Below are 16,176 nucleotides of genomic sequence, written 5' to 3' on the forward strand. Positions count from 1 at the left end.
ATATTAAGAATTACTGATTGTATATGTAGAATGGAATGATATCTAAATGTTTTGTTTGTTAATTTTTTTAATTAATAAAAAAAGTTTAAAAAAAAACAAAACTTTTTTTTGCCAAATATCTGGAAATTGAGATAATGTGCTCTCTCTCTGTTTTTAAAAATATTTTTATTGAGATATCTTCACAAACCATACAGTCCATCCAGAGTTTTCAATCAGTGGCTCACAATACCATCACATAGTTGTGTATTAATCATCGTGATCATTTTTAGAACATTTTTGCATCATTCCAGAAAAATAAATAAAAAGAGAAAAGAAAAGAAAAGAAACCATACATAAGGTCTGACAATAAAAATATTTAAAAAAACAAAACATACATCCCATATCCCTTCCCCTACTCTCTTTGACCACTGGTATTGCAATCTACCCATTTTTTTTTTATCTCTATTCCCCCTATTATTTATTTATTTTTCCCCTTATGTTTTTACTCATCTGTCCATACCCTAGATAAAGGGAGCATCAGACACAAGGTTTTCACAATCACATGGTCACATGGTAAAAGCAGTATAGTTATTTAATTGTCTTCAAGAATCAAGGCTACTGGAACAGTGAGTTTACCTGCCAAGTTGGCTTAGAGAGAAAGGCCACATCTGAGCAACAAAAGAGGTTCCCTGGGGGTGACTCTTAAGCATAATCATAAGTAGATATAGCTTCTCCTTTGCAGGAATAAGTTTCATAGGGGTGAGCCCCAAGATCAAGGGCTCGGCCTGTTGAATTGGTTGTCCCCACTGCTTATGAGAGTATCAGGAGTTCCCCAGATGAAAGTCTAACACATCCTTCTTTCTCCCCAGTCCCCCAAGGGACCTTTTTATTCTCTGCCGAGAGTACTCTGGGATGTATCAGGTCATCACACTAACCTGTACAAACCAACAAGATCTCACTCCCTGTTCAAGTTTCCATGTAATTAAGATATTTGAAATAAACTGACCGTACAAGTTAAATTAGATAATACACTACCAAAAATATAAATTTTGCATGAAATAAACGTCTCTTCCTTTTATCTCACACAGAAGTTGAAGTTGCATCCTTTACCGTGTATTCTGATTTACCTTTGTGCTATCCAGTTCAGCTCCATTCATATCTCTACTTGAAGTCTAATCACTTTTTCAACTTAATGCACGTTCTCTTGCCATGTAATGTGATTTTGTCATTTTTCTTGGCTTAGAAAATACATTCTAAGCAAAGCCTACATTACCTCAGTTTATAGTTAATAATAATAGATGCACTGAAATTGGGAAATTAAGCCAATTTTTCCTGCTTGTTATTCAACTATCATTCTTTTTTAGCTTTTAAAATGCTTTTGAAAGGATAGTTAAGTATCATCATGCAGAATCTGTAATTCACACATCCTATGCTATATTGCCCTAAGTTCTCAAACATCCTTTTACTATAGTAGAGGATATAATTTTATAACTGCTTTTTCTTTTATATTCATCGTTTTTTTTCTCTGATTTTAAGTATGAGTTACTCACTTTCTAAGTTAGCATAATATTAGCTATTTAAAAGATAGCCACCCGACACTACAGGCAAAAGCAGGTACATAGAATAGAAATCACCAACTACAGAAAACATTTTTTTTTATCTTTTCCAGTGCCTTAATGTTGGAAACACTGAATATTTGTCATGGGATGTAGAAATCATAGCATCTTACATTTACTCTCAGTTTACAATATAGACAGGCTTATTACTCTATTTCAATAAATGCATTTATCTAATTTATCTCATAATCACACATTTATAACCTATAAATACCACAGTAAAGATCTCCATCTCCCTCCCTATAGACTGAGTTTAATTTAAATTAGAAAAAAAAATGGTGTATTTCTTTTTTATACATGAGAAAATGAGAATTGGCTACTTGAATTAATCTCAAATACAAATATTTGAAGTTAACTTATTCCTATGGAATAATTTTATACTTACTATCCTATAGTACAACTTCATTTACTTTATCTTTTGTTCGATTTGAACATAAAATGCATTTTTAACAGTTTCAATGCATAAATTTATTTGTTTGTGTCTTTCTAGAAGGTGGATAAGGACATTGTCAACCGATTATACCTGTCTTTTGTTCTTTATACCTTGCTCAAAGAAACCAACATTTGGAGTGTGTCTGAAAAATTTAATATGCCTCGAGGATATATACAAAATCTTCTCACAGGAGCTGCCTCATTCTCATCTTGTGTGTTACATTTCTGTGAGGTAACTTCTATTAATTAGATGATGTGTACTTCATTCATCTTCTTTTAGTTGCTACTAAACTCGTAAATCAGTCAGTGTTTTCCCATTGTTGACTTACTCTGTCATTGCAAAGCACTCAAAATTTGTTTCAAAACTATTTTAGGTTTTAGACATACTTATCGTAAAGATGCCAATATTAGTGAATCAATTAAAATATGTAATAAATAGAAAGTGACTAGTTCTCTTAACCGTTATAACCACCATTAGGAGTTTCAGATATTTAAAATTAACTCTTAAAAACATTTCTCTATTGATGTAGATACTTCGTGAATGTCTTTCCTATGAGCGATAAATTTGTAAAGTGTTTTTTAGTATGTTACCAATATCTAGCAACTAACATGTTCTCTTGATTGCCACGTAATCCATCTTTACCTCCAATGTCAGGCAGCTACTTTAGGTTTCTACATCAAACACTTATTTTATAAAACAATTCAAGAAGAAAACTTTATTCTGCCCAAATGTATTTGTAATGGATTGTTTGTTTAAGATTTCATTAAAAGAAGCTTTTAAAGCATCCTTAAGTAACACAATAAAGCTTACTAGAATTTTCTGCCCAGATAATTTTTTAAAATGAATTTATAATGTAAGCTATTTAAAGTAATGCCATTTAAGCTGCATTTAAAATCCATTTCTTCTTATTGGGTGTCACAGCAGTCCTTTCCATATCTGTGATTGTTGTCATCTCTTTAATTCATTTCATTTTTTAAAAACATTTTTAAAATTTGAAATCTACTTCATTTCCTATTTTAAGCCTCTATATTCAATACATATATATCTGGAAGAAAATAATCCCAAAATACTGTCCATTTTTATTAAAACATCAGGAAATGAATTTTTTTGGATTTGGGTTTACCTTTCTAGATATCTTTTATTTATGCTGATTTTGTAGTATTTGCTTACATTCCCTGAACACATTCTAGCTAAGCAGAAAAATTGTGGGTATTAAAGAGAAGTTAGCCTTTAAAATCTGTTTTATATTTTCCAAAGTTTTCTGTTTGTTCCTCTTATTTTAAGATGTTCTTTCTAATATTCTCTCTTTATTTTACTTAGGCTGTAAGGATTTGAGCCCTTATAGGATTGTTCAAGTGAAAGAAATCTATTTGTAGAACTTGGTAAACAATATAATATGATGGCTGATCTTATGAAAAAATCTAGCTGACAACTTGTGCTTTCGTGGATATATTTTCAATATTTTAAAGTGTTTTTTCTTTTTAAAAGTTATAAAACTTTTAAAAATGGTAAAAAGTAATATACCAATTACATTACTTAAGATCCTTTTAATTATACATAGCAAGAAACCCCATAGAAGTTTAAACAAGGAAAATTGATTTTTCTTATATAACAGGAAAGCTAGAGCTAAGTCAGTTTCAGGGTTGATTGATTCAGTAGTTCTAGTCATAGTTCTCTTATTTTTTTACTCTAACTGTCTTTAGCGCACCAGCTACTTTTCTAGTGGTTCCAAGACTCTAACAACAATACCCAAAGGTTAGAAAGGGATCTTTGCAAAAAACATATCTTACAGAAAATATCAAACATATATTATATATATATATATATATATATATGTATATACACACACACATAGTATAACGTCAATTTACCTAAATAGCTTTAACGATTATCAAATCATGGCTTATTTTTTTTATTATTTTAAGTAATGCTCTATTAAATATCATCTTGCACTTGAATCTTTCCATATTTAATATTTTGTCTTCAGAACAAACCCCCAAAAGTAAGAATTGTTTTCAGGCATTTTGGAAAGAAAAACTTTATGTATTCATTTCCAGATGTCTTAACAAAAATGGATAGAGCTCTTCTTATTGATTTATTTTTCAATGTTTCAGTCTTATTGTCTCAGAACCAATTCATCTAATTCCTCAGGATCTCTGCCATGTTTCCTCATAATAATTTTGCTTGGAATCATCTTTGTATCAGGTATAATCCAAATTCCAGAAGCACATAAGGGAGCATCTCTCTGAGCCCCACACCACAAAGACTAAAATTTGAAATAACATACCAAATTTAAATTTTGTCTGTTTCTTTGTTGTCTGCAGGAGCTAGAGGAGTTTTGGGTTTATAGAGCCCTTTTTGCAGAACTTACCAAGAAGCTGACTTACTGTGTAAAGGCCGAGTTAATCCCTCTCATGGAAGTAACTGGAGTTTTAGAGGTCAGTAGCTTCCAGTTTCCCAGTTGAGGTTATTTCAATTAATCGAAAAATCAGGTTTTATTATTTAGTGAAGTCTTAACCACAGGACAAGTAATAGCAAGTCTTATTTATTTATTTTTTCTTTTTGTCACGGGGGTCTTCTATTTGCTTGTTTATTTGTTGTTTTTCTTTTTAAATAAATTCCTGCCATAACCTCCTAGAAATCCTCTTTTAATCTAGAAGCAGTCTTGATGAAAAATCACGGTTGAGGAGAAAAAAGTAACAGTAGGAGTAGGGGCGACTGTTTGCCAGTGTACTCCCTCGGCATCTCTTATTTCCTGTGCTCTGATAAAGAATTACATTCTGTCCATTTAGTTTTAGTGCTTTAGTGGTGATTTGGTAGTAGTGTCATTTACATTTATTTACATTTTCTAAGAGAGTGAGAAGTGGGTGTTCACAACTGGTTTCTCAGCTTTCAATTTTGGCCAATCCTCAATTTCAGTTTATTCTCTATTCAGTTCTTGAATCAGAGAATTCTTCTCCTTTGGGTATGGGTAGGGGAGCAGTGCTCTCCTGACTAGACGGCAAGAAAATGTTAAGGACATTGGACAGAACATTTTTCCCAGGGATCTGAAATAAAACCATTAATCTAAGTGTTTTAATAGGTTTCTCATTTTTGTTTGCAGCACACAGCTGATAGGCTAAACAGTAAAGCTATCTTGCAGTCAGATTGGAACCACCCAAATGCATCTTTAAAAATCCCTCAGGATTCTGATGTGTTATCTCTTCATATTTACTTTGTTATCTTAGTTTATTCCTACCTCCTGCATATGGAATTTTTCCCCTTTATTAAAACAATTTTTTGTGTCATCCCAAATTCTGATCCTACTGATTTTTATAACACTTTTCAGGGTCGAGCAAAACAGTTACACAGTGCAGGTTACACAAGTCTAAAGCACTTAGCTAATGCAAATCCTGAAGTTCTAATAAAGACAATCGATCATTTGTCAAGACGCCAGGCCAAGCAAATTGTTTCATCAGCAAAGGTAAGCAAACAACCCATTTTTAAACCTTTATAATATTTTATAGTGTTTTCTCCTTATACTTTAGATATAAAAACATTTAACATCACATAACGTTTCTGTAGACACAAAAGTATGTACTCACAAATATGGTTAAAAATAGTACATCTGTTATGATAGAAGCCTTGCTAAACAGAAAAAGAAGCATCTAAAAAATGCAGACAGTTTCAAGGACTTATTGAAGTGCAGGGATCCCTGGAAGTGTCTGAGTTCTGCCTCTCTCCACCCTTTCCACAGAAGTCCTTTCCTCAGCATTCCTTCCAACTGGTCTTCCCACCTTTGAACACCTTTACTGACAGAGTTTGCAACCTCAAAAATTAGCTTATTCTATTTTTAAAATGTATTTACTTTTTTTTTTTTGCATGGGCAGGCGCAGAAATTGAACCCAGGTCTCTGGCATGGCAGGCAAGAACTCTGCCTGCCGAGCCCCCTTGACCCGCCCAGGTTATTCTATTTTTAGACACTCTTACTGTTACAGAAATTATTGCAATGTAATGTAGTTTAATTTTGCCTTCTTAAAATTCCTGCCATTGCATCAAGGTGACACCTTCTGGATCTACTCTCTTCCTTTGTTCATATGGTAGTTTTTCACATATTTGAAAACAGCTCTTATTGCCCCCAAGGTTTCTCTTTCCCATTTCTTTCATCTCTATTAAGTACTCTAGCCTTTAAGCCATTCACTATCCTGGCGGCCCTTTGCTAGATACAATCCAATTTATCATTGCCCTTCTACTCCATATTGGTAAAACCATTACACAGCATTTTTGGATTATTTCCTTTTTGATATCCACAGTAGTTCTAGTCTTAAAGTCTGAAATTGCTTAGCTTTTTTATACTTTTTTGTTACACTGTTGTCATATACCAGAATTAGTTTAAAATTTTTGTCTTTTTTTTTTGAGTGGTGCTCCCATTGCTTATATTTTCTTAATTGATTTTGACAGCAATCTTATGAGGCAGATAGGGTTGGTGTTATCTTTAGTTAACAGATGAGGACACAAAGGCTAAATTTGTTCCATTAAGTTAGGAGTTTTTAGGATTAGCATTTGTATTGCCATAGTACCTAGCACAGTACTCAACCCATAATAGGTATTTAATAAGTGCTTGAATAAATAAAAGAAATTTAGAGAAATTAAGGATTTACCCAAGTCACTAAGTAACAAAAACCATAAGAGATAACTTTAAATTAGAAAAATGTATTAGGTTCAAGTATAAGCATTCATATCTGATATGATATGGGGTATCAGTGGTGTATCCTAAAACCCATATTTCCTCTGTCCTGTTTCTCAACCATTCTCAATACGTGTCTTCCATTTTATGGACTAAGATATATACTTTAGTTCCCGCCATCCTTTTTTCCTTCCAACCAGTTCAAAAGAGAAAGAGAAGGGGAAGACATGCTGAGTAAACTGGGTATTCCCTGTAGGCTTTTGAGTATAGAGCTAGGTTAGAGGTTGCATATATGGGAGAAGAATGGAAACAAGGAAACCATTTAGGAGGCTATTGCTATAATTGTGGAAAACAGCAGTCGTAAGAAATCATCAGATTTGGGATGTGTTTCAGAAATAAATCCAACATGATTTATTCATGAATTGGATCTAGTATGTGAGAGAATGACTCCACAGTTTTGGGTCTGAAAATCAGGGAAGATGTAAGTGCTATTTACTGAGATGGGGAAGACTGTGGGTGGAGATTTGGTGCAGAAGACCAGCACCTAGTTTTAGATATTTGTCAAATTTGGTATTTCTACTAGATGTCCAAAAGGATATGTCAAGTCTAGAGTCAGGAGAGAGATTTCGGCTGAAAATATAAATTTTATAGTAACCAGCAAATAGATGATTTTAAAACCACAGACTGGATGAGATCAATAAGAAATAAGTAGAAGATAGAGATCTAAGGATGGAACTATGAAATTCTCCTATGTAAAGAGTTCAGAGAGAAGAGGAAGAACCAGCCTGAGAGACTAAGGAGGAATTGTTAGTGAAGTAAGGGAAAGAGCGAGGAAGTGTGACACCCTGGAAGCCAAGTGAAGAAAGCATTCTAAGGCCCTCTATGATCTGACTCCGTGTTAACTCTCTGACCTTTTCTGTTGCTGCCCTCCCCTTCTCATTCAGCCGCAGACACCTTGTTTAAAACCACAATCCCTTTACTCCCTTCACATCTCTTTCCATTTGTCCTGTTTTCCTTTTCTCCATAGTGCTATTACTGTCTGTTCCATTTATTTATATAATTCACTTATCCTGTTTATTATCTGTCTTCCCCCCTACCCACAATGCAATCCCATGAAAACATATTTTATAGTTTTGTTCATTCCCATATTTGAGTGCCTGAAACAGTATCTAACATAGGTCTATAGAAGTTAAAAACCTAAGTACCTTTTTTGGGGGGTAATTTTCTTTTTTTTTTTTTTACTTTACATTCACTAGATCATTTTTTTCTATCTCTCTCTCTACTTGTGTATACATGTAAAATATAAATGGATATTATGTGATTTGAACCACTGAAATTGCAGACATAGTAGCACTTTACCCTTAAAAACTTCAGTATGTATTTCCTAAGAACAAAGTCATTCTTTTATGTAACCATAATACAGTTATCAAAATCAGAAAACATTGATATTAAACTTTGATTTAATATGGTATTAAACATTGATTTAATACCATTATCTAATCTATAGACTCTTTTCATATTTTGCCAATTGTCCCAATAATATCCTTTATAGCAGAAAAGTTCTGGTGAAGATGCAGTCTAAGATCACACATGGCATTTTCATATTTCTTTAGATTGCTTTACTATGTGACAGTTCCTCAGTCTGTCATTGAATTTCACACAATCTTGACTTTTTTTGAGGAGAGCAGGCCAGTGTATTGGTATTTTGAAGAATTTCTCTCAGTTTCCAGTTTGTCAGTTTAGGTGTTTCCTTATGATTATATCGAGGTTATGCAGTTTGGGGCAGGAATGCCACAAAAAGCATGTTGTGTCTTTCTTGGGAAATCATATCAGAAGGCACATGATGTCTGTCCAATTACTGATACTAATTTAGATCATGTAGTGAAGGGTGGGTGCTTGATCATGTAGTGAAGGAAATTTCTCCACTGGAAATTTCTTATTTTTCCCTCTTTAATTAGTATTTGTGTGTGGATGCCCCCACAGACTAGTTCCTGTATCTTTTTTTCCCCTGTCACCATCATTATTTGGCACTTTGTCCCTTTCTGACTCTAAAGTATGCAGTCAAGATACAGAAACCCACAGTAATTTAAACAGGAAAATTTAATATGAAGAATTAGTAACTAGAAATGGGTTGTCTTCTAAAAGGTAAAGTAAACAGAAGGAATAAGTTTAACAGAGGGTCCATTCCCACCACACACAGAATGTGGCTGTGGCTTACTGGATGGTAAGAAAGTTTTCTGAAGTGTTGCAACTGAGGCTGGTAAGCGAAACCGCAGCTGGGGTGCCAACAAAACTGCCAGGAAGCTGCCTGGACTATGCTATTTAACTTGCTGGGAAGCTAGTTCTAGTGCCTTTGAAACTCATCAGGAAGCTGCCCGCAGCAGGGCTACTATTGAAACTCACTGGGAATAAGCACCATTTGTTGTCCAGCATGCTGGCCAGGCACCACAGAAGCAATAAACAAGAGGCACGCCAGAACCAGGAAGAGAAGCCCCCTTCCCCCACCACTCCTACCGGGTCCCTCCAGCACCCTCTATTGACAAATCTTAACATTGTACAAGCTGGCAAAAGTAAAATATTTAAGGATTTAGCTCTGGTATCTCAAACAGGAAAAAAAAGAGGGATTTGGAGCTCAGAGGCAATAAATTAATAGCTGGCACTCTGGTATAATGAGATGTTCTTGGTTCATCTTATATTTTCTTTGCCTTAGCCATGGAATCAGCCATTTTTCCAGAGAGCCATAGTTCCTTTTAGTGAAGAACGTATAGTATTTAGGAATCAAGTGTTTTAGGAGCTAGGGGTGCTCACTGCTAGGGGGATATCATTGCTTCTAGGTCTTCTCTCAGCAGATAGAGGTCACACATATTTATAAGTTTTTCTTAACTTATGGATGACTATATTAAAAGCCATGAGCTCATACTGATAACTCTAATTCTGATGTTTCCAGTTACATATTGCTGACTGATAACTAATTCTAATGTTTCCAGTTACATATTGCTGAATAACAAAGTTTTACCCCCAAAATTAGTGGCTTAAAACAACCACTTTATATTGCTCATGATTCTGTAAATTAAAAATTCTGGAAGGATTCAACTGGGTGGTTCTCACTTGGAGTCTCCATGCAACTGCAGCAGATTTTGGCTGGGTATGCAGTCATCTTAAGGCTTGGCTGGACTGGATGTCCAAGATGGTCCACATACACAATTGACAATTGAAAATTGGCTGTTATCTGGGGCTCTCAAGTGGAACACTACAAATGACCTTCCTATGTGACTTGGGTTTTCCGTGGCAGCTAGATTCTGAGAGAGAATGTCCAGAGAATGAGTGTCCAGCGAGTGAGCATTTCTAAGAGACCAAAGCCCAAAATGCAGGCAATCTTCTGACATCCCTCAAGTTATACAGTGTCACTTCTACTGCGTAGTTACTAGAGGGTCATTAAGACCAGCCTACATTTAAAAGAAGAGGAATTAGATCCCATATCTACATGGGGGGAATGTCAATTAATTTGCAGTCATCTTTGATATTTGCCCTCTGACCACAAATTCTTTGCATTTCTCCTACATGTAAAATATACTCACCCCCCCCCCCCAAAAAAGACTTACTCCATTATGGGATCAGACTCAGCCCTGAAACCCAGTATTTCTTCTAAAACAAGCCCAAGTGCAGGCAATACTCCTTGAGTACAATTTCACAAGTATAGTTCCTCCTAATCTGAAGACCTGTGAGCTAGAGACATCACATATAATGGTGAAAACAGAGATAGTAGGACTAAAGTACACTCCCCTTCAGAAAGAAGGAAAATGAGAGGCCTAGGAACAGTTCTAAAATCCAGCCAGCCATATGTGGCCAGTTCCTTGATTAGAATCCAGTTCTGTTCTCTGGAAATGGTTCTTCCTGGCTTTTGGTTTCATATTCTGAGTTATTCTTCCTTTTCTATAAGAAATGATCCGTGTTTGCAGATGGGTAGCTTTCTCACCCTACTTCGGGCCTGTAGAAATTCAAGGGTCCAAACACCTCTTTTTATTTGGAGCTGTCTTTGTCCCTTGCTTTGCCATCTGATATAATTTCTGTAAACATTTTATTTTGGCCCATTTCTGTTCTTAATTTTTCGATTTCTTATTCAAGGTGAGTATGGGTCCCTTACCCATACTCCCCCCCCCACCCGCCCATATCTCCAGATGTTTGTTTGAGAATATTTAATTCAGTTTGGGGTGTTATGGTAACAGATTTTTCTGCTTCATGGTTTGCTTTTAAAGAGGGAAATTTTTATGAGCTGAAGTGCTTGGTTCTCATTTTTGGTTTTCTTTTTATATAGTAGTTTTGTATAGATGAGAATTACTTATGCCCCTGCATTTTTTAAATAGGGCTGGTCATTTGAAGTGGTTTATAAGATTCCTCATTCAGAAGTGCTGAGGGGACAAGGATGAGTTGTGTCCTTTGATTTTTGTTTTTTTTAACATCATTTTATTCTATAGGATCCCAATTTTTGCCCTCTAGCTTCTTTCCCCCTTACTGTTCAACCTTCAAAGGGTACCTCTCTTTTTCCCATTCTTTTCCCCAAAAGCATTGCCTTTCCAAGATTGCCTCTTAGAATCCCACAGACACTTTAAGTCCCTTCCTGTTTCAGTATTTTTGCACTGGGGGCAGCAATTTTCTCTCTGGAGGTGATTTTTTAAAGTTTACTATTCTCTCTTTTTTCATCCATGTATTTTTTCTCAATCCCATCCTGTTCTCCACAGATGGTTGGAGTGTAACAGCAGTTGTGTAAATACTTCACTCTGATATACACATAACCCAGCTGAAAATACCAACATTTTATTTTTTATTTTTAGAAGAAAGGAAAAAAAGTCATTATTCAGCAAATATTCATTGACATTTCCCTGCTTCACTTTTGAAATATTTTCTTTGCTCATTAAGTTTCTTTTGAAGTTAAACTTGTTAATTTTAGGAGCTTTAATAAAAATTTTCTTTGAAATACTGATAGGTTTTTAAAAGATAGCATACTAAATTTTGAATAATAATAAAATGTATATATAAAAGAACATTTTCAGGAGCTAATTAAATTTTTTGCGAAATTGTCTTAGCTGTTATAGATTAAAAGTTAATTTTAAGTGACTGAGTTTTCCATAAAACAAATCTTGTGAGTATTAAAGCTCTTTTATTTTTGTTATACTAAATGCATTGATCAGCTAAAATGGCTTCAACTAAATGTCTCAGCTTCATTTACTATAATTACTTGTTCTTAAGTGCTCATTTTTCAACCTCATTATTGGATTAACATCTGTATTACTAATGCATAAGGATTCAGGTGTCTAATAAATGGTGGTAAAAATGTTGGCAGTTCTCCACAATATTTTGGCCTTGTGTCTTAATTTTTTTTATTGTAGATGTTGTTGCATGAAAAAGCAGAAGCTTTGCAAGAAGAAGTTGAAGAGTTATTAGGATTGCCTTCTGATGTTCCTGGTATTGTGGCCTCTTCCAGTGGAAAGGCATGAAGCTATCTACGGATTTTTAAATATGAATTATTTATTGCACATATGTTTATTAAGGATCCCTATACTTTATAAATGAAAAAAAATACATTTTAATTAAACATAAGGACTACAGCTGATGTTTGAATATACCTCAACCATAATTACAGTAACCTTCTCACTAGTAAGAAGATCTTCTTCAATAATTATACATTATTTCTTTGCTTAGATATCTATGGTGTACACCACAAAATAAAATCCAACATTCTCAGTATATCTCCAGCCTGCCTTTGTAGCTGGACTTTTCATTATTCTCTTAACCTTTTCCTCCATCAAACTGGACCATTTGTAATCCCCTGAATTTTCTCTGATTTCCAAACTGTCCATTTCCTAACTAATATATGCTGAAAATTATCTTTTAAGTGTACCAGATAGTTCTCAAGTGTCAACTAAAAATGCTCAAAAACTGTCTCCTCTGTGAAATAGTCCCAAGTTCATCCTTACTCCTACTCCATACATGGGTACTCTGTCTTTGCTATAAATAATGTGGGCCTCTGTTACAGTTTCCTAGGCTGCTAGAAGTAGATACCATGAAATGGGTTGGCTTAAACAATGGATATGTATTAGCTTACAGTTTGGGCTAAGAAAATGTTCAAATCAAGTCATCATCAATGTTATGTTTTTTCCTGAAGACTGGCTGCCAGGGATCCTTGGCTCCTCTGACTTGGCAACGCACATGGCATGGTCTGCTGGTTTCTGCCTATTCTTCCATGTTTCCTAGATTTCAGCTTCTTACTTCCCTGGCTTTTTCTTTCAATCTTTGAATTCATTCTGTTTCTACAGGACTCCAGTATTAGGATTAAGTCTTATTCTGAATTAGATGGATAACATCTTAACTGATGTAGCCTCATCAAAAGTCCCACTTATGCTGGGTTTATACCCACAGGAATGAATTAGACTTAAAAACGTGTATTTTTCTGGGGTACATACAGCTTTAAACCACCACAGCTTTTCATTTATATCCACTTGTTTTTTGTTACTAGTTTATAATCTGGAGGCTGGCATCTTTTCTTTTTATTAATCTTTGTATGCCATACAGCACCTTCTACATTTCACTTTACAAAGTAAGAACCTCTGTGAAGAATGAATACTACTCAAATTAACAATTTTTTTTATTAATTAACGGAAAAAAAGAAATTAGCCCAACATTTAGAAATCATACCATTCTACATATGCAATCAGTAATTCTTAACATCCTCACATAGATGAATGATCATCGTTTCTTAGTACATTTGCATCGGTTTAGAAGAACTAGCAACACAACAGAAAAAGATATAGAATGTTAATATAGAGAAAAAAATAAAAGTAATAATAATAGTAAAAAAAAAAACCTATAGCTCAGATGCAGCTTCATTCAGTGTTTTAACATGATTACTTTACAATTAGGTATTATTGTGCTGTCCATTTTTGAGTTTTTGTATCTAGTCCTGTTGCACAGTCTGTATCCCTTCAGCTCCAATTACCCATTATCTTACCCTGTTTCTAACTCCTGCTGGACTCTGTTACCAATGACATATTCCAAGTTTATTCTCGAATGTCGGTTCACATCAGTGGGACCATACAGTATTTGTCCTTTAGTTTTTGGCTAGACTCACTCAGCATAATGTTCTCTAGGTCCATCCATGTTATTACATGCTTCATAAGTTTATTCTGTCTTAAAGCTGCATAATATTCCATCGTATGTATATACCACAGTTTGTTTAGCCTCTCATCTGTTGATGGACATTTTGGCTGTTTCCATCTCTTTGCAATTGTAAACAACGCTGCTATAAACATTGGTGTGCAAATGTCCGTTTGTGTCTTTGCCCTTAAGTCCTTTGAGTAGATACCTGGCAATGGTATTGCTGGGTCGTATGGCAATTCTATATTCATCTTTTTGAGGAACCGCCAAACTGCATTCCACAGTGGTTGCACCATTTGACATTCCCACCAACAGTGGATAAGTGTGCCTCTTTCTCCGCATCCTCTCCAGCACTTGTCATTTTTTGTTTTGTTCATAATGGCCATTCTGGTGGGTGTGAGATGATATCTCATTGTGGTTTTGATTTGCATTTCTCTAATGGCCAGGGACATTGAGCATCTCTTCATGTGCCTTTTGGCCATTTGTATTTCCTCTTCTGGTAGGTGTCTGTTCAAGTCTTTTTCCCATTTTGTAATTGGGTTGGCTGTCTTTTTGTTGTTGAGTTGAACAATCTCTTTATAAATTCTGGATACTAGACCTTTATCTGATATGTCATTTCCAAATATTGTCTCCCATTGTGTAGGCTGTCTTTCTACTTTCTTGATGAAGTTCTTTGATGCACAAAAGTGTTTGATTTTGAAGAGCTCCCATTTATTTATTTCCTTCTTCAGTGCTCTTGCTTTAGGTTTAAGGTCCATAAAACCGCCTCCAATTGTAAGTTTCATAAGATATCTCCCAACATTTTCCTCTAACTGTTTTATGGTCTTAGACCTAATGTTTAGATCTTTGATCCATTTTGAGTTAACTTTTGTATAGGGTGTGAGATACGGGTCTTCTTTCATTCTTTTGCATATGGATATCCATTTCTCTAGGCACCATTTATTGAAGAGACTGTTCTGTCCCAAATGAGTTGGCTTGACTGCCTTATCAAAGATCAAATGTCCATAGATGAGAGGGTCTATATCTGAGCACTCTATTCGATTCCATTGGTCGATATATCTATCTTTACGCCAATACCATGCTGTTTTGACCACTGTGGCTTCATAATATGCCTTAAAGTCAGGCAGCGCGAGACCTCCAGCTTTGTTTTTTTTCCTCAAGATGTTTTTAGCAATTCGGGGCACCCTGCCCTTCCAGATAAATTTGTTTATTGGTTTTTCTATTTCTGAAAAATAAGTTGTTGGGATTTTGATTGGTATTGCATTGAATCTGTAAATCAATTTAGGTAGGATTGACATCTTAACTATATTTAGTCTTCCAATCCATGAACACGGTATGCCCTTCCATCTATTTAGGTCTTCTGTGATTTCTTTTAACAGTTTTTTGTAGTTTTCTTTATATAGGTTTTTTGTCTCCTTAGTTAAATTTATTCCTAGGTATTTTATTCTTTTAGTTGCAATTGTAAATGGGATTCGTTTCTTGATTTCCCCCTCAGCTTGTTCATTACTAGTGTATAGAAATGCTACAGATTTTTGAATGTTGATCTTGTAACCTGCTACTTTGCTGTACTCATTTATTAGCTCTAGTAGTTTTGTTGTGGATTTTTCTGGGTTTTCAACGTATAGTATCATATCGTCTGCAAACAGTGATAGTTTTACTTCTTCCTTTCCAATTTTGATGCCTTGTATTTCTTTTTCTTGTCTAATTGCTCTGGCTAGAACCTCCAACACAATGTTGAATAATAGTGGTGATAGTGGACATCCTTGCCTTGTTCCTGATCTTAGGGGGAAAGTTTTCAATTTTTCCCCATTGAGGATGATATTAGCTGTGAGTTTTTCATATATTCCCTCTATCATTTTAAGGAAGTTCCTTTGTATTCCTATCTTTTGAAGTGTTTTTAACAGGAAAGAATGTTGAATCTTGTCAAATGCCTTCTCTGCATCAATTGAGATGATCATGTGATTTTTCTGCTTTGGTTTGTTGATATGGTGTATTACCTTAATTGATTTTCTTAATGTTGAACCATCCTTGCATACCTGGGATGAATCCTACTTGGTCATGATGTATAATTCTTTTAATGTGTTGTTGGATACGATTTGCTAGAATTTTACTGAGGATTTTTGCATCTGTATTCATTAGAGAGATTGGTCTGTAGTTTTCCTTTTTTGCAATATCTTTGCCTGGTTTTGGTATGAGGGTGATGTTGGCTTCATAGAATGAATTAGGTAGTTTTCCCTCCACTTCGATTTTTTTGAAGAGTTTGAGGAGAGTTGGTACTAATTCTTTCTGGAATGTTTGATAGAATTCACATGTGAAGCCGTCTGGTCCTG

General features: G+C 34.8%; 1 protein-coding gene across 1 annotated transcript in view; it reads left to right on the top strand.

Annotated features, from left to right (window-relative positions):
* LOC143668293 (helicase POLQ-like) overlaps positions 1–13,859 on the top strand; it is a 68,104-nt gene extending 54,245 nt beyond the window's left edge. Inside the window, exons 11-14 of the mRNA XM_077142963.1 lie at positions 2,086–2,259; positions 4,353–4,466; positions 5,357–5,491; positions 12,082–13,859. Coding sequence (XP_076999078.1) covers positions 2,086–2,259; positions 4,353–4,466; positions 5,357–5,491; positions 12,082–12,189 — 531 coding nt within the window. The 3' untranslated portion in view covers positions 12,190–13,859. The remainder of the gene's footprint in view (positions 1–2,085; positions 2,260–4,352; positions 4,467–5,356; positions 5,492–12,081) is intronic.
* Positions 13,860–16,176: the final 2,317 nt, after the last annotated feature.

Source organism: Tamandua tetradactyla, chromosome 24 (genome assembly GCF_023851605.1).
Source record: "Tamandua tetradactyla isolate mTamTet1 chromosome 24, mTamTet1.pri, whole genome shotgun sequence".
NCBI classification, from domain to species: domain Eukaryota; kingdom Metazoa; phylum Chordata; class Mammalia; order Pilosa; family Myrmecophagidae; genus Tamandua; species Tamandua tetradactyla.